This window comes from Lucilia sericata, unplaced genomic scaffold (assembly GCF_015586225.1).
Source record: "Lucilia sericata isolate MDLA Ls3-8-SP2 unplaced genomic scaffold, ASM1558622v1 Contig001637F_arrow, whole genome shotgun sequence".
Classification (NCBI taxonomy): domain Eukaryota; kingdom Metazoa; phylum Arthropoda; class Insecta; order Diptera; family Calliphoridae; genus Lucilia; species Lucilia sericata.
The window spans coordinates 8491-32266 of record NW_023995551.1 but is presented as its reverse complement, the minus strand read 5'-3'; the positions used below and the strand labels follow the sequence as shown (position 1 = coordinate 32266).

The 23776-nt window shown below is 31.1% G+C and overlaps 1 protein-coding gene across 1 annotated transcript; it reads right to left on the bottom strand.

Annotated features, from left to right (window-relative positions):
* Window positions 1–1676: 1676 nt before the first annotated feature.
* On the bottom strand, window positions 1677–23361 carry LOC119612246 (the record flags this gene model as incomplete). The annotated part of the gene is made up of 4 exons (XM_037968003.1): window positions 1677–2869; window positions 14634–14714; window positions 21073–21153; window positions 23197–23361. Coding segments are annotated over 4 exons (1463 nt in total), but the record flags the coding sequence as incomplete, so codon positions are not given.
* Between the last annotated feature and the right edge of the window lie 415 nt (window positions 23362–23776).

Below are 23776 nucleotides of genomic sequence, written 5' to 3'. Positions count from 1 at the left end.
TAACTGAATACTCTCTCAGAGGTAAAGTTTACATCATATGGGTACCAGACCACTCGGGAGTAGTCGGAAATGAAAGAGCGAATGTAATAGCTTTGTAGGGAAGAGAGCTCGAGGTAGTTAACCTGACAAATGCAAAACCATTCGACGCAACAAACTCTGAATTAAAACAAGTAAGAAAGTATAGTCGGGCGTGGCCGACCATATGATACCCTACACCAGTTATGAATATTAAATGTGATTTATTTTTCATAATAAAGCATTTATCTTCAATATTCCCTTGTTCCGATACATTTAAGCAATTTATGGATGAAAAAGTAATTTTCTGAAAGAGGCTTTATATGGGGGCTAAGGGCAAATATGGACCAAGCCCGATAACATTTTGTGAATATATCTTTATTTACATAATAATTTATTGTGCTGAATTTCATCACGATATTTGTGTTTATAAGTTAATTTGGGACATTCAAGTAATTTTCTGAAGGGGACTTTGTATGGGAGCTAGGGTCAAATGGGGCCCGATCTTTATGAAATTTGGTAGGGTCATCAAGACTTCTATAAAACTTAGTTGTGCCGTATTTTATCGATATATCTGTATATTTAACATAATTATGAGCTCAGAAAGAAGCCCTTTTCGGGGGGTTCTGTTCTATGGGGGCTAGGTGAAATAATGGACCGATTTTAACCATTTTCAATAGGCTTCGTCCAAATAAAACGTGCGTGCCAAATTTCATCCAATTATCTTGAAAATTGCGACCTGTAGCTTGCGCACAAGGTTTACATGGACAGCCAGCCAGCCAGCCAGACGGACGGATGGACATAGCTTAATCGACTCAGAAAACGTTTCTAAGCCGATTGGTATACTTTAAGGTGGGTCTAGGACGAATATTTTTGTATGTTACAAACATCAGCAACAAACAAACAAATCCAATATACCCTCCCCACTAAAGTGGTGTAGGGTATAAATATAGCTGAGAGAATCCCATAAGGCATCGTGGAATAATGAAATGGTGTATAGATCCACAAAGATCCTATATTCATTCACATTTTAAGATATAATTCTCATCTAGTTAAGAATATATTTGCAATAACTGGTTAAGTTTTTGACAAATTGTATTAATAATTTTATGTTTTGAAATTAAGTACGAATCGTGCTTAAATCAATACCATTATGTGATTAATTTCATTATTTTTAATTTTTAAATATAAATTATTTTATTGCGGTTATGATTTAAGCATTTGAGCATAAATCAAACCTAAAACTCTGAAAATAGTTACATTGTAAGAGAGAGTCAAAATAGTCGAGAGATCATGTCGCTCAGAAGTATGCAGTAGCTATTCTTGAGTTCATTGTTGTTACTAAATAGTAGCTGAAATGCTCTTCTGCATCAAGGTCAGTAAAAGCTTTCTTTAATACAACTTTACAATTCCCTTCACAAACTTTCTTTCATTTAAGCTTTTTTTTCCAATTTAAAGAAATAATAGAGTTGAAAGTAATAAAATAAAACTTTATATTTAACACAAATTTTAAAGGATCTTAATCTAAATGAGATTATTTTTTTTTTGGGTTTTCTTTCTCTTTTTTCTTCTTCTATAAATTTAATTCTGACATTTTCTACATAATAATAATATTATTTGTTATTACTGATTTTTTTCATCTTCTTGCTATTTCATTTGTTATTTAGTAAATATGTGGTTTGGTATACATAATGAAAATTTTTCTAATCTGATACATTTCATCTACAAAACAATAAAGTGGAACAGGGTAATGCTGATGAGGAAGCTGATGCAGATGCTGTGGTTATAGATAAAGACGATGATGAGGCAAATGATGATGTTGCAGGAGTAGTTGCTAGTGATGTTGAGGATAATGTTTTGCTTGTTGTTGTTGTTGTTCTTGATGTTTTTTTAGTGGAATTTAAATTTAAACTAAATTTACTGTAAACAATTGTTAAGTTTTTTAAGACAATTTTTACTATAACATCAATATGCCACAGTATGTTGTTAACAACTTTACGCAGAAATTGTTGTAATAACAACACCAACATTTGTTGAAAATTCAAGGTATTTACCACAGATTTAGGAAGAAAATTTATGATTAAAGTTAAACTTAAGCTAAACGTTATAAAAAGTAAAATTATAAACCAATAAATTCTATTTGCCATAAGCTTTATATTAAGCTTATTGCTAGAGTTGTTGTAAAACATATTGTTGTGGTTACTATTAGCAGTTGTTTCAAAAATATGTGTTACATAGATTGTATTAAATTTATGTAAAATTTCTTGTTGTTTTATATGTTTTTGAAAATTGTTCACATATAGATATGCCATAAAATTTGAATTATCTTGTTGTTGTTGTTTCAATGTTGACGTCATCATCGCCCTCCTGTTATCAGGCGTGTAACATAAACGACTCTTTCTCCATTTCCTGCGCCAGTTTATGCCTTGTCTTTCATGGCGGCTGACATGTGTCTCCTGTGTACTGAAGTGTTTAAATGTTTTAAATTCATTTTCTATAATAAGATTTTTACGCAGTTGTCTTGTTGGTTGTTCTTGTCGCTGCTGTTGTCTTAAAATAAAAACTGTTGATTTTATCATTTTCTCCAGTGCTGCTATAAGCTTTTGTATTTTATGCACGTAGTTTTGTATTGTTTTTCCTTCAGTAGTAACAATTGCTGCTCCTGCTGTTGTGTCGTCGCATTCGTTTATGGTTTGTCTTAAATTCGTTAAACGCTTGAAAATCCCTAATGATTGCATTTTAATCGCTTGAATTATTACACCAACTAGATTATTTTGTGCCAATGCTCCTGCTGAATTGTGAAAAGCATCGGGTGGATTACGCATTGGCGCTTGATTGTTATCGCCCGCATTGCCTGCAAAGAGTGTTTGGAAAAGTAAAGCAGGGAAAGGAAAAATAAGTAAATTTAGCTTTAAGGATTTTTTGCAGTTCTAATGTTTTCTTTTAAATACTAACAAAATAAAATTGCAAACAAACATATAATCGAAAATCTTAATACACATGTTTAAAAGATCTTAAAATATTAATCAGATTACTGAAAGTATTTTGCAAAAAATTGGCTTTAAATATAATAGTCTAGTCTATATAATAGCCAGCAGTATAGTTATTTTATATATAGCCTAATATAAAGTCTAGTATATTGTGTCTACCATATAGTCAAGTATATAGTCTAGTCTATAGACTAGTTTATAGTCTAGTATATAGTATATTCTATAGTATGTTTTATAGTCTAGTCTATTCTATAGTCTAGTTTATCGTTTAGTCTATAGTCTAGTCTAAAGTCAAGTCTATAGTCAAGTTTATAGTTTAGTATATAGTCTAGTCTATAGTCTAGTCTATAGTCTAGTCTATAGTCTAGTCTATAGTCTAGTCTATAGTCTAGTCTATAGTCTAGTCTATAGTCTAGTCTATAGTCTAGTCTATAGTCTAGTCTATAGTCTAGTCTATAGTCTAGTCTATAGTCTAGTCTATAGTCTAGTCTATAGTCTAGTCTATAGTCTAGTCTATAGTCTAGTCTATAGTCTAGTCTATAGTCTAGTCTATAGTCTAGTCTATAGTCTAGTCTATAGTCTAGTCTATAGTCTAGTCTATAGTCTAGTCTATAGTCTAGTCTATAGTCTAGTCTATAGTCTAGTCTATAGTCTAGTCTATAGTCTAGTCTATAGTCTAGTCTAGTCTAGTCTATAGTCTAGTCTATAGTCTAGTCTATAGTCTAGTCTATAGTCTAGTCTATAGTCTAGTCTATAGTCTAGTCTATAGTCTAGTCTATAGTCTAGTCTATAGTCTAGTCTATAGTCTAGTCTATAGTCTAGTCTATAGTCTAGTCTATAGTCTAGTCTATAGTCTAGTCTATAGTCTAGTCTATAGTCTAGTCTATAGTCTAGTCTATAGTCTATTTTGCAAAAAATTGGCTTTAAATATAATGTCTAGTCTATATAATAGCCAGCAGTATAGTCTACAATTTTATATATAGCCTAATATAAAGTCTAGTATATTGTGTCTACCATATAGTCAAGTATATAGTCTAGTCTATAGACTAGTCTATAGTCTAGTATATAGTCTAGTCTATAGACTAGTTTATAGTCTAGTACAGCGGTTCCCACAGATTTTTACTTCGCGGACCCCTTGAAGAACTTATTTAATTTCGCGGACCCCCATACATATTTTGATATCTTATTGTTCTAAATAATTGTCCATCCGAAAATTGACCTAGTTCATTAATCCCTAGGTCTAATAAATGTAGAGATATCATATCTGTAAAATATTCCCGTACATTTAGAATATAATAATATTTCAGATAGGTTTTCAATTGCATGTTTTGAAGATAGAATGACTTCTTTGTTGATATGTTAACATGATGTTTAATTTTATGATCGTGAGATCTTTCATGTTCATTTTTCTTCAAGGTAGCGAAAAGGTTTCTTTATCAAATATTGTCACATGTGCTTAAGGAGTCACGTTTCAAAAATTTGTTGCGATTGCAAAGGGTGAACTGAGTAAGTGAGCTAAGTTTTCGGGAAAATAATATAAGAAAGTTGGACTTCTTCTATGTTGTTGCGGAATGCGTTATCCGCATAATATATGATTTGAACTCTTTGTTAAAGTACTGTGAATTTGGAACTTAAATTTGAATTTTAAAATACCAACGAATTATTTTACTTCATGGTTTTTGGCTACATATTTACGCGAAACGCTATGGATTTTCTGATGTTAATTTAATAATATGTATTGGTCGACAAAATCAAGTTAAAATCTGTGTATCACGTCGGATTGGAATATTTATAAAGAAATGCATAAAGAGTCACCTCTGTTTTGGAAATATATAATTTTAGTCCTATAATTGTAATAATTTAATTGTAAAGCAGAGTATTATTTGTCTGAAATAAAAACCATTATTTCAGTACATATACAGGAAATAAAAATTACAAATCACGCAGTACTTTACTTTATAAAAGTTATACAATAAATTTGTAGGGCCTAGCTTCTTCCTGATAAACAACCGAAAAAATAAAATTCAAAAAGTCACCAAAAAATTTGGGATTATTGCACAAAAATTGGATATATTTGTGCATACATATAAAAGCAGAATATTGTTTATTCATGGTTTTTTTTGTTCGTCTTCGCGGACCCCCTAGGATTTTACTACGGACCACTAGGGGTCCGCGGACCCCCATTTGGGAACCGTTGGTCTAGTATATAGTATATTCTATAGTATGTTTTATAGTCTAGTCTATTCTATAGTCTAGTTTATCGTTTAGTCTATAGTCTAGTCTAAAGTCAAGTCTATAGTCAAGTTTATAGACTATAGTGTAGTCTATAGTCTAGTCTATAGTCTAGTCTATAGTCTAGTCTATAGTCTAGTCTATAGTCTAGTCTATAGTCTAGTCTATAGTCTAGTCTATAGTCTAGTCTATAGTCTAGTCTATAGTCTAGTCTATAGTCTAGTCTATAGTCTAGTCTATAGTCTAGTCTATAGTCTAGTCTATAGTCTAGTCTATAGTCTAGTCTATAGTCTAGTCTATAGTCTAGTCTATAGTCTAGTCATAGTCTAGTCATAGTCTAGTCATAGTCTAGTCATAGTCTAGTCACAGTCTAGTCATAGTCTAGTCATAGTCTAGTCATAGTCTAGTCATAGTCTAGTCATAGTCTAGTCATAGTCTAGTCATAGTCTAGTCATAGTCTAGTCATAGTCTAGTCATAGTCTAGTCATAGTCTAGTCATATTCTAGTCATAGTCTAGTCAGTCTAGTCATAGTCTAGTCCTAGTCCTAGTCATAGTCTAGTCATAGTCTAGTCATAGTCTAGTCATAGTCTAGTCATAGTCTAGTCATAGTCTAGTCATAGTCTAGTCATAGTCTAGTCATAGTCTAGTCATAGTCTAGTCATAGTCTAGTCATAGTCTAGTCATAGTCTAGTCATAGTCTAGTCATAGTCTAGTCATAGTCTAGTCATAGTCTAGTCATAGTTAGTCATAGTCTAGTCATAGTCTAGTCATAGTCTAGTCATAGTCTAGTCATAGTCTAGTCATAGTCTAGTCATAGTCTAGTCATAGTCTAGTCATAGTCTAGTCATAGTCTAGTTCATAGTCTAGCATAGTCTAGTCATAGTCTAGTCATAGTCTAGTCATAGTCTAGTCATAGTCTAGTCATTGTCTAGTCATAGTCTAGTAATGTCTAGTCTATAGTCTAGTCATAGTCTAGTCATAGTCTAGTCATAGTCTAGTCATAGTCTAGTCATAGTCTAGTCATAGTCTAGTCATAGTCTAGTCATAGTCTAGTCTAGTCTAGTCATAGTCTAGTCTAGTCTAGTCATAGTCTAGTCATAGTCTAGTCATAGTCTAGTCATAGTCGTCATAGTCTAGTCATAGTCTAGTCATAGTCTAGTCATAGTCTAGTCTATTAGTCTAGTCTAGTCATAGTCTAGTCATAGTCTAGTCATAGTCTAGTCATAGTCTAGTCATAGTCTAGTCATATAGTCTAGTCTAGTCATAGTCTAGTCATAGTCTAGTCATAGTCTAGTCATAGTCTAGTCATAGTCTAGTCATAGTCTAGTCATAGTCTAGTCATAGTCTAGTCATAGTCTAGTCATAGTCTAGTCATAGTCTAGTCATAGTCTAGTCATAGTCTAGTCATAGTCTAGTCATAGTCTAGTCATAGTCTAGTCATAGTCTAGTCATAGTCTAGTCATAGTCTAGTCATAGTCTAGTCATAGTCTAGTCATAGTCTAGTCATAGTCTAGTCATAGTCTAGTCATAGTCTAGTCATAGTCTAGTCATTGTATAGTCATAGTCTAATCGTTGGTTTGTGGTTTTAGATTACGATTACTGTAAAATAATATTTTTAATTACTTTCTGTTTAGGGATTAAATTTTCAATCCCTTTAAGTATTCGAGAAACTGCAACATTTGCCAGTATAGTAGTTCATATGTATTTGTTTAATTTTTGTCACAATAAACTACCTTTTTCTCTACATTGAAAACAAATGCTACAACCTACATAAATATTTTTTTATTATTTTCAAATAAACCCACCAAATCATATAAACAAACCGCCATGTTTTTTTAATAACTCAAAATTAGGGATGCCAATCGGGACTGGTTTTTAGAAATCCCGGGATTCGGGATTTTTAAATAAATCCCGGAATCCCGATATCGGGATCCCGGTATTTTCGGGATTTCTAAATCCCGAAAAATATAAAAAAAATTCAAAAAATCTTAATAATTTACCGACAAAAATAAAATGTTTTATTTCATATTGCAATATGAATACTCTTAGTAGGTGTTTAGTTTCCAATAAGCATTTTGTGAAAAGAAAAACAAATTAATTCAAAGTACATACTTAGAATAAAAATCTTTCCATCCCAGGCACTGAATAGTAGAATAAAAACCTGAAATAATACCCATGATATCCAAATTTACAATGGTTTCCAAATAATATTTAAATATTATGTGTAATGGGGATCCATACGAGGCTACATAGAGCACCTGTACTGCACCTATTTCTCCTCCACCTTATATCCCGTGTTCACTAACCAAGGGAATTATCTTCTCGCCATCTTATTGACAGGTTGACTTCCATTATAGATATCCGATAGTATCAATGCCTATTTATTGCCCTTTTTATACCCTTAGTAGGGATGGTATATTGGGTTTCTCCGGAGTAGTGCTTTTGTTTTATACTGTCCTAAAATACGCTGATGAAATTTGAAATGATCGGGCTTTTGATCCGAGCCCCCATACAAAACACAGCTTTAAAAAAGAATTAGTGTCCACAATTCGCTTAAAAAGAGAACTGTCGCAATGAAATTCAGCATAAAACATTTTATGTAACCGTAAATTCGCCCTCCAAATTTTATGAGGATCGACTCATATGATGGCGTCCTTCCCCAAGCATATTTCAGAAAAATAGTTTTTTAACAATAAAGTGCTAGAATATATCGGAGGCGAGGTATACTTTTATAATGAAAACTAAATTACATTTTACTCTCATAACTGGGGTTATATGGTCGGCCTCGCCCGCCTATAATTTCGTACTTGTTATTTTTATATATCCGATAGTATCTATGCCTATTTAGTATAGCAATGAAATTTGATATTCGTAAATCCCTGACGAGCCAAAACCTCTCTACCAAATTTTATGTTGGTCGGTTCATAATTGACCCTACCCCCATATAAGGTCCCGTTAAAAAAATGACTTTAACGCTCATTACTGGCTTAAAAATACGAGTATAGCGATGAAATTCGATACACATATGTTTCATGCGAGTCAAAATCTCTCTACCAAGTTTTATGTGTTTCGGTCCATAATTGACCCTACCCCTACATAAGGTCCCATCCAGATAAATACTTTAACGCTCATTACTGGCTTACAAGTACGAGTGTAGAGATGAAATTTGAGATAAGTAAGTTTCTTACTCGCCAAAAGCTAAGAAACTTTTATAGGAACGTAAATCTTCCAACCGGAAAGTGTATGAACCAAAATTGGTCTAAAAAAATTATGAAAAATTTTATAAAAACGGTCAATGATTCACCCTACCTCTCATATAAGGTCCTATCAGTAAATTTGATGAGTAATATCACCCTGTTGGTTATAGAAAAGCATATTCGGCATAGCCGAATATAGCACTCTTACTTTTTTTTGATATTTCAGCTTGTAAGTTAGTAGAGTCATCTTAAGTCCAAAAACTTTTTAAATTCTCTTATTTAGTACTTTATAATGTATAAAATAGCGGAAAAATACTTAAAAATTCGGGAATTTAAAATCCCGAAATTTCCCGGGATTTCATTTTTTAAAATCCCGGTTTTCGGTACTTTCAAATCCCGAAAATCCCGGGATTTTCGGGAATCGGGAATTCCCGTTTGGCATCCCTACTCAAAATACAATTTGTATTGGATTAACAAAACAACAATGGAAAATAAATAAAAACAATATCAATGTTTTATTGTTATTGTTCTTGTAGAAATATGATGATATCAGCAACACCAGCTTTGTATTATTCTAACGTAGTTTTTTTATTATTTTTCTCAGCTCTTTTTTCATACTTTTTTTACACAACAATGTCACTGTCAATCAAATATTTTGCAGGCGCATTTGCATGACAGCATACATTTGTGTATGTGTGTGTGAGTAGACTTAAAATATATGAATTTAATGGCGTTTTTTTATTGGATTTTGAACGTGTGTATAGTTGCTGAAACGTGTAGTTCAATCACTATTTTTGTATAAATAAATAAAAAACCAACATGTGCAACGTAAAACTTTACACAAATATCCTGTAAGGAAAACCAATATATTGCCACATAAAACGGCATATTTGCTCATGCAACAAATATGGTTCTTTTTTTTGTGTGAGTGGTATTTATTGCTTAGAGTTTGGAAAAAATATTCAATTGTCAACAATGAAATGCTAAGTCAGATAAGAGAAAGTTTTAGAGTTGAGAAGAGAATAGTAACATAAAGGAAATTTTAGCTAAATTTTGAATAATTTTTTATTTTATTCTATTTTTTAACAAATAAAAATATCAAATAAATCTTTGTTTTCCTTAATATGCTTCAGCCATAATTTTGAGGTCCATTTGAAATCATTAGAACTTTACCATTTAATTGCCAATTAACCCTCCTATACACATATCACCACAACTATTGCATACAAAATGCAAATGCAATTGGGTCAAAATAAATTTGTCACTATTGTCGAACGTTTTAATGTATCGCAACAGCAAAAAAATACATTTTGTCGTATGATACAAATAAAATTTTTGTTAAACAATTTTCAACCGAAGCCATTGGACTACAGTACGTGTACGTGATTTTTGTAAATATAGAGGCTTGCACAGTTTGTTAGTCGTAGTTTTTTTTTGTGGGCAGTTTTTGCTAAATTGGGTGTTTGTTGCAAATAAAAAATTGCCACAAATATATCAGAACTAAACTATTTTTAGCCATGGACACTTTTACACATGTATAGATTAATATATGCAAGTTTGTGTATGTGTGTGTGATTTAAAAACATGTACTATCAAAATCAAATAAACAATGCAACAAAAACTCTAACTTTCAGTTGCATGTATTTATTTGAAAAATACTTTAGAATACATACATACATACATACATACATACATACATACATTTATATGTATGTATATTGAAAATGTTAGTATTTTTAGGCAGCTGTAGTAGTGGTGTTGGAATGGTGGAGGTTTTAATTTATTTTATTACATTTTAGCAATTTATCAAATTGCATTTCATCATCACTGACACATTGAGTTTGTGTGTGTTGAAAACAAGGCAAATATTATAACAAATACGACTGTTAAATTCGTATAAATTTAAATACAGCAGAGTTGTACGACTAGAACTGAACTAGATCTAACCTAGAACTGAACTTGAACTAGAACTGAACTAGAACTGAACTAGAACTGAACTAGAACTGAACTAGAACTGAACTAGAACTGAACTAGAACTGAACTAGAACTGAACTAGAACTGAACTAGAACTGAACTAGAACTGAACTAGAACTGAACTAGAACTGAACTAGAACTGAACTAGAACTGAACTAGAACTGAACTAGAACTGAACTAGAACTGAACTAGAACTGAACTAGAACTGAACTAGAACTGAACTAGAACTGAACTAGAACTGAACTAGAACTGAACTAGAACTGAACTAGAACTGAACTAGAACTGAACTAGAACTGAACTAGAACTGAACTAGAACTGAACTAGAACTGAACTAGAACTGAACTAGAACTGAACTAGAACTGAACTAGAACGAACTAGAACTGAACTAGAACTGAACTAGAACTGAACTGAACTAGAATGAACTAGAACATGACTAATCAAATCAAATAAACAATGCAACAAAAACTCTAACTTTCAGTTGCATGTATTTATTTGAAAAATACTTTAGAATACATACATACATACATACATACATTTATATGTATGTATATTGAAAATGTTAGTATTTTTAGGCAGCTGTAGTAGTGGTGTTGGAATGGTGGAGGTTTTAATTTATTTTATTACATTTTAGCAATTTATCAAATTGCATTTCATCATCACTGACACATTGAGTTTGTGTGTGTTGAAAACAAGGCAGATATTATAACAAATACGACTGTTAAATTCGTATAAATTAAAAACAGCAGAGTTGTACGACTAGAACTGAACTAGATCTAACCTAGAACTGAACTTGAACTGAACTAGAACTGAACTAGAACTGAACTAGAACTGAACTAGAACTGAACTAGAACTGAACTAGAACTGAACTAGAACTGAACTAGAACTGAACTAGAACTGAACTAGAACTGAACTAGAACTGAACTAGAACTGAACTAGAACTGAACTAGAACTGAACTAGAACTGAACTAGAACTGAACTAGAACTGAACTAGAACTGAACTAGAACTGAACTAGAACTGAACTAGAACTGAACTAGAACTGAACTAGAACTGAACTAGAACTGAACTAGAACTGAACTAGAACTGAACTAGAACTGAACTAGAACTGAACTAGAACTGAACTAGAACTGAACTAGAACTGAACTAGAACTGAACTAGAACTGAACTAGAACTGAACTAGAACTGAACTAGAACTGAACTAGAACTGAACTAGAACTGAACTAGAACTGAACTAGAACTGAACTAGAACTGAACTAGAACTGAACTAGAACTGAACTAGAACTGAACTAGAACTGAACTAGAACTGAACTAGAACTGAACTAGAACTGAACTAGAACTGAACTAGAACTGAACTAGAACTGAACTAGAACTGAACTAGAACTGAATTAGAACTGAACTAGAACTGAACTAGAACTGAACTAGAACTGAACTAGAACTGAACTAGAACTGAACTGAACTAGAACTGAACTAGAACTGAACTAGAACTGAACTAGAACTGAACTAGAACTGAACTAGAACTGAACTAGAACTGAACTAGAACTGAACTAGAACTGAACTAGAACTGAACTAGAACTGAACTAGAACTGAACTAGAACTGAACTAGAACTGAACTAGAACTGAACTAGAACTGAACTAGAACTGAACTAGAACTGAACTAGAATTGAACTAGAACTGAACTAGAACTGAACTAGAACTGAACTAGAACTGACTAGAACTGAACTAGAACTGAACTAGAACTGAACTAGAACTTGAACTGGAATACAAAACTTTTTGCAAATATTTTGATGCTGAGCCATAGGTGAGTCATTCTTTTTATTATGTTATTAAATCGTGAACATATTTTCGTCTACACCCTGTTTGGTTTATTGGTTTTGTTGTTCTATTTGATATAAAGTAGTTAAAATATCTAAATGTTGGCGGTATTTTAAACGGTAGTTTTGTCCATATGACTCTCATATACAGGAAAATAAAACTTATAAAAACAAATACATATTTACATTTGGTATGTATGCATTTCCGCAGATGATTCAATGCATATTTTGTATAATTTAATATGTCGTTCGCATGTCCAAATGCTGCATATGTTTCGTATTTTCATTTCAATAAATTTCCAATATAAATCATATTTGGTGTTGCACTACCACACACAGCGAGTTGGGTATTTTATTTAAATTTAATTCAAATAAAGATGTGTTTGACTTATTTTTTTGGTGGCAAATAACAAAAAGAAGAAAATTAAAATGATTGCTGGCAAAAACATTTTTGCATAAAATTTTTTAACTAATTCAATTAAAATATGATTGAGTGTAAAAAACTATTTTTGTCCCAAAAAAATTAAAGAACAAATAATATTAATATAAAAAATTTATGAAAACATATTTCCATCAAATACTCGTTATATGTGCAGTGAAATGTAAATGTACTTAACCATGTGGGAGAAATGATATAAAACTGAATAAAGGATGATATTTTATTTTAAAAGGACTAAGGTATATTTTTTAAAATATATTTTAATATATAAATTGAATACATATTTTTATGTAAATGATCAAGAGTGGTCATCTGGGAAATTTAAATTGTGAAAAAAATTTTATTAATTTAATGAATATTTTAGAGTTTTTGGTAAAAATTTTAATTAATATTGAAATAGTTTTGATTTTTTATTTGCTACGACTAGGCTATGACTAGACTATGACTAGATTATGACTAGACTATGACTAGACTATGACTAGACTATGACTAGACTATGACTAGACTAGACTATGACTAGACTATGACTAGACTATGACTAGACTATGACTAGACTATGACTAGACTATGACTAGACTATGACTAGACTATGACTAGACTATGACTAGACTATGACTAGACTAGACTAGACTATGACTAGACTATGACTAGACTATGACTAGACTATGACTAGACTATGACTAGACTATGACTAGACTATGACTAGACTATACTAGACTATGACTAGACTATGACTAGACTATGACTAGACTATGACTAGACTATGACTAGACTATGACTAGACTATGACTAGACTATGACTAGACTATGACTGACCTATGACTAGACTATGACTAGACTATGACTAGACTATGACTAGACTATGACTAGACTATGACTAGACTATGACTAGACTATGACTAGACTATGACTAGACTATGAACTATGACTAGACTATGACTATACTATGACTAGACTATGACTAAGACTATGACTAGACTATGACTAGACTATGACTAGACTATGACTAGACTATGACTAGACTATGACTAGACTATGAAGACTATGAAGACTATGACTAGACCTATGACTAGACTATGACTACTATGACTAGACTATGACTAGACTATGACTAGACTATGACTAGACTATGACTAGACTATGACTAGACTATGACTAGACTATGACTAGACTATGACTAGACTATGACTAGACTATGACTAGACTATGACTAGACTATGACTAGACTATGACTAGACTATGACTAGACTATGACTAGACTATGACTAGACTATGACTAGACTATGACTAGACTATGACTAGACTATGACTAGACTATGACTAGACTATGACTAGACTATGACTATGACTAGACTATGACTAGTCTATGACTAGACTATGACTAGACTATGACTAGACTATGACTAGACTATGACTAGACTATGACTAGACTATGACTAGACTATGACTAGACTATGACTAGACTATGACTATGACTAGACTATGACTAGACTATGACTAGACTAGACTAGACTATGACTAGACTATGACTAGACTATGACTAGACTATGACTAGACTATGACTAGACTATGACTAGACTATGACTAGACTATGACTAGACTATGACTAGACTATGACTAGACTATGACTAGACTATGACTAGACTATGACTAGACTATGACTAGACTATGACTAGATTATGACTAGACTATGACTAGATTATGACTAGACTATGGCTAGACTATGGCTTGACTATGACTAGATATGTATATTTTCATATGTTTTTCAATATACGTATATTGGCCTCAAAAAAACTCAGGATTATATGTATGTATATATTCTTGTTTCTTTCTCTTTTACAAAATTATTTCATTCGTCCCAAAAAATAAATAAAAAGGATATCATTAAAATATTTATTTAACTTCTTATTTTTGCTGTACTTAAACAAAAGCAACAAAAACTAGCAATACAAAAGAAATAAGAAACAAGTACTTACCGGCACCATCACGCCACTCTTCAACACCATAGTCGGGCAAAGAATTTGAGTCTAATTTATTTTTATTACGACGCTTGCCATCTTTTATTTAAGTTTTTTTGTTTTTTTAATATTATTTTACAGTTTTTTTTTCATTCATGCATTTTGCCAGGATACAGATGTTGTTTTTGTAGAGAAATTGTTGTTGCATGGTGGTGTTTATTTGAAATTATTTTATTTAAGGATTGTTGAAGTAATAAATGTGAAAAAATATTAAAAACAGCAATAAGAAAACAAATGAACGACGACAACAAAGACGACGTTGTTGACCGCACACAAATAAACAGTTTATGGTAGGAAATACACAGATACGAAATTTTATAATGTTAACCAGAGGAAAATGGGGAACAAGTATAATTTTTTTCAGCACAAGTAGTTAGTAAAAGCAGTAGTTGAAGTTTTTTGTTGTTGTTGTTATATATTCAAGAACATTACCACCATACACATATAATACACAAACAATTTCACCAGGAAACGGAACACATTGATGAATGTTGTTGGTATTAGTAGACAGATGTTTGTTATTTGTTTGTTGTTTTTTTATGGTTGTTAGCAAGGTTTATTTTTTATATTTTTTTTTGGTAGGCGGGCCATTAAGGAAATAAATAAATATAAAAAATTATATTTTTTTGGACAAAAGAAAGATAAAAAAGAGAAGGAGAAAAGAAGAAATAATTTTTATTATTTTTAAGCCGGTTTTCAAAGAAATCTTTAGTGTTATTTATTATACAATAATTTTAAAAACATAATTTACGAGGGTTGTACAATAAATTTTGTTGAAAGAAGCTAATTGAACGCAGTGTATCGTATAAAGAAACAATGAATTTTCAGCCGGACTCTGCCAAAGGAACTTGGATAGAAAAATTTTCAATTATATTTTCTGTGGCAACAAGAATTGAACTAGAACTGAACTAGAACAGAACTAGATCTGAACTAGAACTGAACTAGAACTGAACTAGAACTGATCTAGAACTAGAACTGAGCTAGAACTGAACTAGAACTGAACTAGAACTGAACTAGAACTGAACTAGAACTGAACTAGAACTGAACTAGAACTGAACTAGAACTGAACTAGAACTGACTGAACTAGAACTGAACTAGAACTGAACTAGAACTGAACTAGAACTGAACTAGAACTGAACTAGAACTGAACTAGAACTGAACTAGAACTGAACTAGAACTGAACTAGAACTGAACTAGAACTGAACTAGAACTGAACTAGAACTGAACTAGAACTGAACTAGAACTGAACTAGAACTGAACTAGAACTGAACTAGAACTGAACTAGAACTGAACTAGAACTGAACTAGAACTGAACTAGAACTGAACTAGAACTGAACTAGAACTGAACTAGAACTGAACTAGAACTGAACTAGAACTGAACTAGAACTGAACTAGAACTGAACTAGAACTGAACTAGAACTGAACTAGAACTGAACTAGAACTGAACTAGAACTGAACTAGAACTGAACTAGAACTGAACTAGAACTGAACTAGAACTGAACTAGAACTGAACTAGAACTGAACTAGAACTGAACTAGAACTGAACTAGAACTGAACTAGAACTGAACTAGAACTGAACTAGAACTGAACTAGAACTGAACTAGAACTGAACTGAACTAGAACTGAACTAGAACTGAACTAGAACTGAACTAGAACTGAACTAGAACTGAACTAGAACTGAACTAGAACTGAACTAGAACTGAACTAGAACTGAACTAGAACTGAACTAGAACTGAACTAGAACTGAACTAGAACTGAACTAGAACTGAACTAGAACTGAACTAGAACTGAACTAGAACTGAACTAGAACTGAACTAGAACTGAACTAGAACTGAACTAGAACTGAACTAGAACTGAACTAGAACTGAACTAGAACTGAACTAGAACTGAACTAGAACTTAAGATGGTGTGTTGTGAAAATGTGTGAAAAATTATTGTTGGACAAACAAAAACTAAAAGAAAGGAACAAAATTATAAAACATCACAAAATAAAAAAAAAATACATAAAATAAAGCGAACATTAAAAAATTGTGCAAAAAAAACAAGTGCAAGGATCTGTTAAGAAACAAACAAAAGGATTTGGTGTTCTGTTTTTCAGAAATAATTTAAAAATAGTTTATACAAAGAAAGGATAGCAGAAAATGTATGAAACAGACAAATAACATTTTTGAACAAAATTATAGCAGTAGACAATTATTATTCCAGAAGGAATTACATTGAGTGCTATAGTTGCGTGGAACACTGTAAATTTAACATATTAAGGAAAAACATAGAAATGTGATAGTAAGTAGTAGTAGTGGAAGGAGTTTTAATTGAATACAAGTGCTTATGCTGCTGATTTTTTGCTGTTTGTAAATATTACAAGTATTTGCATGGAAGCCAAATCTAAAAACAATGTAAGGTGCAGTTTTATTTTATATTTTAATCCAGTATTGGCATAGTATGGCATGGTTTGGCGAAGATGATGATGATAATAATGATGATGACGTTGATGTTATTGGTGTTGGTGGTAGTAGTGATGGTGCTCATAATGAATTTGATGATTCAAATTATTTTTTTTAAATTTTTTTCATAGTTTTATTATTCTTTTTTTTTGAGTTTCTCATTTTATTATTATTTTTATAATATTAAGTGCTTGTTTACAGGAGGTAGATTATTAAGTTGCATTAAGGAATAGAATAAATACTTAAAGAAAATAAGTGATTTTTTGTTTGTTTTAATGCAAATGCAAATTTTATACAAAAAGGCAAATAATGAAAATGGGAATATGAATTAAAAAGTCTAACAAAATAATAGTTTTAAAAGGTATTTGTTTGAATAACGAATGAAAATAAACGATATATATAAGAAAGTTGTCGTATGTATAGATATATATATATATATAGACGGACAGACTTGATAAGATTGAGTTCTAAAAAATCACAAAATTTAGAATTTAGCTTACTACTAAATGAGATTTTTATATATAGTGCGTATACGCAATATTTAAAATTGAATATTTATCATACGCACTGGTTGAAGAGAAAACAAGTTCCTTATGTTTTTGTTCATTTCTTGATTAAAAAAAGTACTTTTGGTTTAAGTTTTGCTATGTATTCTAGTAAAAAGATAACATTATGTTCAGGTTCTAGTCTGAGATTACATTCACTTTTTATTTAAGGATGAAAATTTCATCTTCATAGGTTCTTTTGCTTTAGTTCTATTATATCTTTAACATACTGATATTACGATGGACAGACTTAGTTAGATTGAGTTTTACACAGTCACATATTTTAGTGCGTATACGCAATATTTTAAATGAAATATTTATCATACGCACTAGTTGGATAGAAAACAAGCTTTTTTTTGTTAATTTCTTGATGTAAAAAAGTACTTTTGGTTTAAGTTTTGCTTAGATCCTAGACTGAGATAACACTCCCTCTTTCTTTTCCATTGTTACTAGTTTCTCTTTAGAAATAGTGAAGCAAAATATATGAAATAAATATTAATCATACGCATAGTAGTTTCAAAAAGAAATTGAAACTACTATCCTTTTCGATCCACATGTTCTAAATATAGTAAAATGTATAAAATCTATGCAAACCGGTGTACTGTCGAATGAATCAAATAGTGACTTTCACTTAAAACTGCAGGTAAATAGAAAAGAGTACAGTCCGATATAACGTCTGTCCGTCCTTTCATATAAATTATCTTTACCCAATGATGAAACCTTATATAATCGAAATCGTTCCATAAATGAAAACCAATCACACCTTAACGCCTTAATGTTATATTTACTCACTTGCTAAGCTTGATATAATTGTTGTCGATTGCCTCTTAACCTTTTCTAATATAAGTAGATTTATGCTCATGTGAAACCAATTAGCACGATATCATATGATACCTTAACTAATATTTCTATATGAGGAAAGTTCCTGAATAGACCATTAGTATTTTATACAAGCCGAAATCTCAGCTAACTGAAGGTATTTTTCAGAACAAATAAATAACTTGTAATGTCATAATGACCATTGTTATAACGTCCTATTTTTGGCATCATTTGAAATTCCTTTCGGGATCTGTATGAAGTTTGATGGAGAGATCTATAACAGCTTCCATACAATGTTAAGTTAATGTTTTTATTGAAAATACAAACTGCTTTATTCATTTACTTGAAAAACTGACTATTAATCGTATAGTTTGTGTTCTAAAGCAGTAACCAACCCGAGGATCATTAAAAAACAAACCTATTGGTAATAGTCAATAGATTGAAGCATCAATAATCTGTTATAGTTAGACACTATTCGATTATTAGAGACCTTCAGTGCAATAATATCAGGTTAGGTTATGATTTATTTCAAATACAAAATCTTGAATGAACAAAAGAGAATCGGAGCAGATATGGACAGCATCTCAGTAAGTTTAACCTGCCCTGTACCTTTTATATAAAAACATAAGAGAAAAATTTAACATCAAATCTATTACACTCTGGGACAAGGCAGCAAATGAAGACACTTTGGAAAGAGATAGATGAAAATACATCGAAGGCTATTTTTAGTAAAAACAACTCTTGGTGATGGAGATGCAATTAGGAGAATATTTTTCACTTCCTCTGCCAATGACTTTTATTTCATTTAGGTCTTGTAGAGAAGACCTGATTGAAAAGAAAAAGAAAGATATTAAAGATTACAGAACAGTTCAAAGAAAGAACTCAGAGAACTTACTATAAATCTGATAATTGGCATTGTGAACTGACGCAACTCCTCCTTATATCTAAATTTATAAAGATAATATAGTGCATAAAACTAAAACTCTATGAAATTAGGAATTAAGCTGCAGTAGGATATTAAGCATCAGTAGGAACTGTTAAACGTGATACTATGAGGACTTATTATGAATCAGATACTTGACACAACTTCTGTGGTCTTCCTTATATCTAAAGTATGCAAAATGACAATTGAGTTTCACTGTCATGCATTGACAAATCTTTGATTTGAGAAGCTTGCAAATCAAGATAAGATGATCTAATAAATCTTTTCTTCTTGTTCTATCATTCAGTTGGACTATATTTTTGGCAGACTTTAATCCTTAATGATAAAGCTAACCTTTTAGCTGAGTTATTATTGATTGCCGGAAAGCGATTAACCGATCGACTATGCAAAATGTATTCTTTCGGGTTTTAGGGTTTTAACGGATCAACAAAAATAAGTCTCCTGGATCAGATGATATACCAGCACTGGTTTCAAAAAAAGTGTTCTTTTAGCTCCTACATTAGCTAATCGTTTCAGTATTCAATATTATGCCGGCAAATTTCGTGCATGCTGAAAGATTGCTAATGTAACATTAATTCCCAAAAAGGAAGACGCTAATAACTCTAAAAATTATCGCCCAATAGCAACCTGTTCAGCACTTTCTTAAGAGTGAAGCTACCTATCGGTGACTCTATTGATTCACATGAGCACCGCCGCAACATGGCTGTATTTCACTGTTCTGTTGATATTACAATGGAAGGTGTTTCTCAGAAATTATTTAACTTGTTCAAGATACCCACGTCTTCAATTGATACTACTTAACCCATTACAGCGATGATAAACATCTGCAATCTGAAATGAATGTCAAGGAACTAAGGTAACTAAATCTAGAATCTTCCCTAATAGCTTTTATTCCTACCACACTATCATACAATTGCTTAACTGTCCAATGATTTGCAATGGTTAAAATACAAAAAAATTTTTTAATTCTCTCTTCAAACTTCATTAGACATCATAACGTATACTTGATATTTTTAATAAAATATTACGTATACGCCTAGTTATATGATAAAATCAATAAGAAATCTGTTAATATATATGCAAAATATTTATAAACAACTATTTCAAAACTTTGTTCTGAAGAATTACATACGTATCATAAGCTCGCTGTGAATGTGAGTAAACAACAGAGCGTATACTTAACATATAAAATTACATACTAAGTATACGCGGTGATGTACGGTAAAATCAAAAGGAAGCAATATTTTGTTAAAAAAAATTAAAAAAAAAACGAAATATTAAAGTTTTTACTAAATTAATTAATTACAATGAATGTGCAATGTGCTGTAATAAATAACTTAAAACTTAAACAGGAAAAAAAAAAATCCGCAAAAAATTAGCTTTTTAACGAAACGAAAATAAAACGTTAACTGTAAAATCAATATTTAATTCCATTAATGAATCATGTTCATTTGTATTTAAACAGAAAAAATATTGAAGCAACTTTATTTAATAACATTGACTTTTTGTAAGCTATTTTTTTGGTATTTCAAGCAAAAAAGCATTAACTTTAACGTACAAAAAGTATAAAGAATATAGTAAATTCGGTGAAACATTTAAAATAATATATAAACCATAAAGAATAAAAAGAGAAAATATGAAATTACTTTTTCGGCTGAACATCGTACCTAGACTGCGATTCAACATGGCCATTTCGGATAAAATTGCAGTGGTGGGTGCTGGCATTTCTGGAAAGAAAGGAAAATAATATTATAAGAAAAATATAATTAAATTTATATAAAATTATGGAAAAATTTATTTTAAATGTTATGACTATATGTAAAGTAGTTTATGTTTTTATCACAAAAATCACACACAATTGTTTTATAGAAAATTTTTCGATAGTCCTTTCAAAAGTTCTGACTTTAGACTAATCTATAGTCTTGCCTATAGATTAATCTATAGTCTTGCCTAAAGATTAATCTATAGTCTTGCCTTTAAGTAAGTCTATAGTCTTGACTATAGATCAGTCTATAGTCTTGACTATAGATCAGATTAATGTATTTACTAAAGATTAGTCTATAGTCATGTTTATTGATCAGCCTATAGTCTAAAGATCTCTGTTTTCTTGTCTTGACTATTGATCAGTCTATAGTAATGACTGTAGATACGTCTATAATCTTGTATATGGATCATTCTATAGTCTTGAATATAGATCATTCTGTAGTCTTGTCTATAGATCAGTAAATAGTCTTGACTATAGATCAGTTTATTGTATTGACTATAGATCAGTCAATAGTCATGTCTGTAGATCAGCCTATAGTTATGTCTATAGATCAGTCTTGACTATTGATCAGTCTATAGTATTGACTGTAGATCCTTCTATAGTCTTGAAAATATATCATTCAATAGTCTTGAATATAGATCATTCTGTAGTCTTGTCTATAGATCAGTCTATAGTCTTGACTATAGATCAGTTTATTGTATTGACTATAGATCAGTCAATAGTTATGTCTGTATATCAGTCTATAGTTATGTCTATAGATCAGCCAATAGTCTTAACTATAAATAACAGTCTATAGTCATGACTGTATATTAGTCTATAGTCATGACTATAGATCAATCTATACTATTGACCATATAGATAAGTCTTGACTATAGATTAGTCTATAGTCTTGTCTATAGATCAATCATAGTATTCTCTATAGATCTTGTTTATAGATCAGTCTATAATCTTGCCTATAAATCAGTATATAATCTTGACTATAGGCCAGTATACAGTCTTGACTATAGATCCGTCTATGTTCTTGACTATAGATCAGTCTATAGTCTTGACTATAGATCAGTCTATAGTCTTAACTATAGATCAGTCTATAGTCTTGACTATAGATCAGTCTATAGATCAGTGTACAGTCTTGAATATATATCAGTCTATAGTCTTGACTATAGATCATTCTGTTGTCTTGACTATAGATCAGTCTAGAGCCTTTACTATAGATCAGTCTATAGTCTTGACTATAGATCAGCCTATAATCCTTACTATTGATCATCCTATAGTCTTTACTATAGATCAGCCTATAGTCTATACTATAGATAAGTCTATAGTGTTTACTATAGATGAGTCCATAGTCTTGACTATAGATGAGTCCATAGTCTTGAGTATAGATCAGTCTATAGTCTTGTCTTTAGACCAGACCATGGTCTAGACTTTAGATCAGTCTATAGTCATTTCTATAGATCAATCTATATTCTTGCCTTTAGACCAGTTCATAGTCTTGACTATAGATCAATCTATAGTCTTGTCTATAGATTAATCTATAGTCTTGTATTTGGAATATTTCCTTCAAATTTTCTAAACCCCTTGTATTTTCAAACGAATTTTTACACAAAAAATAGGAAACTAACTAAACAAAAGGAAATTGAGACAAAATTTAATGGAATGGAAATAAACTGAAAGTTAATTAATGTTTAAAATATTAAATAGAAAAGAAAGCGAAAAAAATGGCAAATTGAACACTAAAAGAACAGCCAAAAAGAAATTTGTCAGACATTGACAGAAACAGACTTTTTTCTATTTGTTGAAATTTTACCTTAAAAAACGAAAACAAGGTGAATTGTAAATAAAGAACAAAACTTAAAGTTTCTATAGACAGAAATCGAAAAAAAATTTCCTTCGCTTAAATACTTCTTTAAAAATTCCTCTACGTTTAAAGCTGTTGTTTTCAATTTCTTTAATTTGTGGTTGATTTTAAATTGTACAAATAAAAGAAAATATTCCCGTATTTACTTACCATCAAGTTTTATATTGCCATCAGTTTCGCCTAATGAATTTTTTGCTACGCATCGATAAGTACCAAAATCATTGGGACCCACATTACGTATTTTTAATTTCATATATTTGGTATAGCCATTAACCGTTGAAGTCGTTTCATATTTGTCACCGGCACGTGAGGTATCTGTAGAGGAAACAAAGTAAAAAGATATCAAAAATCAAGTGGTGGAAACGTTATTTTCATTGAATTGGAAATGGAAGATATTGTTGGTAGTAAATTTGTTTATAATTATGGGAGAAATGTAATGGGTTTATTTCCCTTAAGGATAAAGAACTTTTGTAATATGTTGTACTTTCTTGGAATAAAATCATTTCCGGTTAAAAGTTTGCGTAATTATATTCAAGTCATCGTCTAGTGATAGTCTAGTCATAGTCTAGTCATAGTCTAGTCATAGTCTAGTCATAGTCTAGTCATAGTCTAGTCATAGTCTAGTCATAGTCTAGTCATAGTCTAGTCATAGTCTAGTCATAGTCTAGTCATAGTCTAGTCATAGTCTAGTCATAGTCTAGTCATAGTCTAGTCATAGTCTAGTCATAGT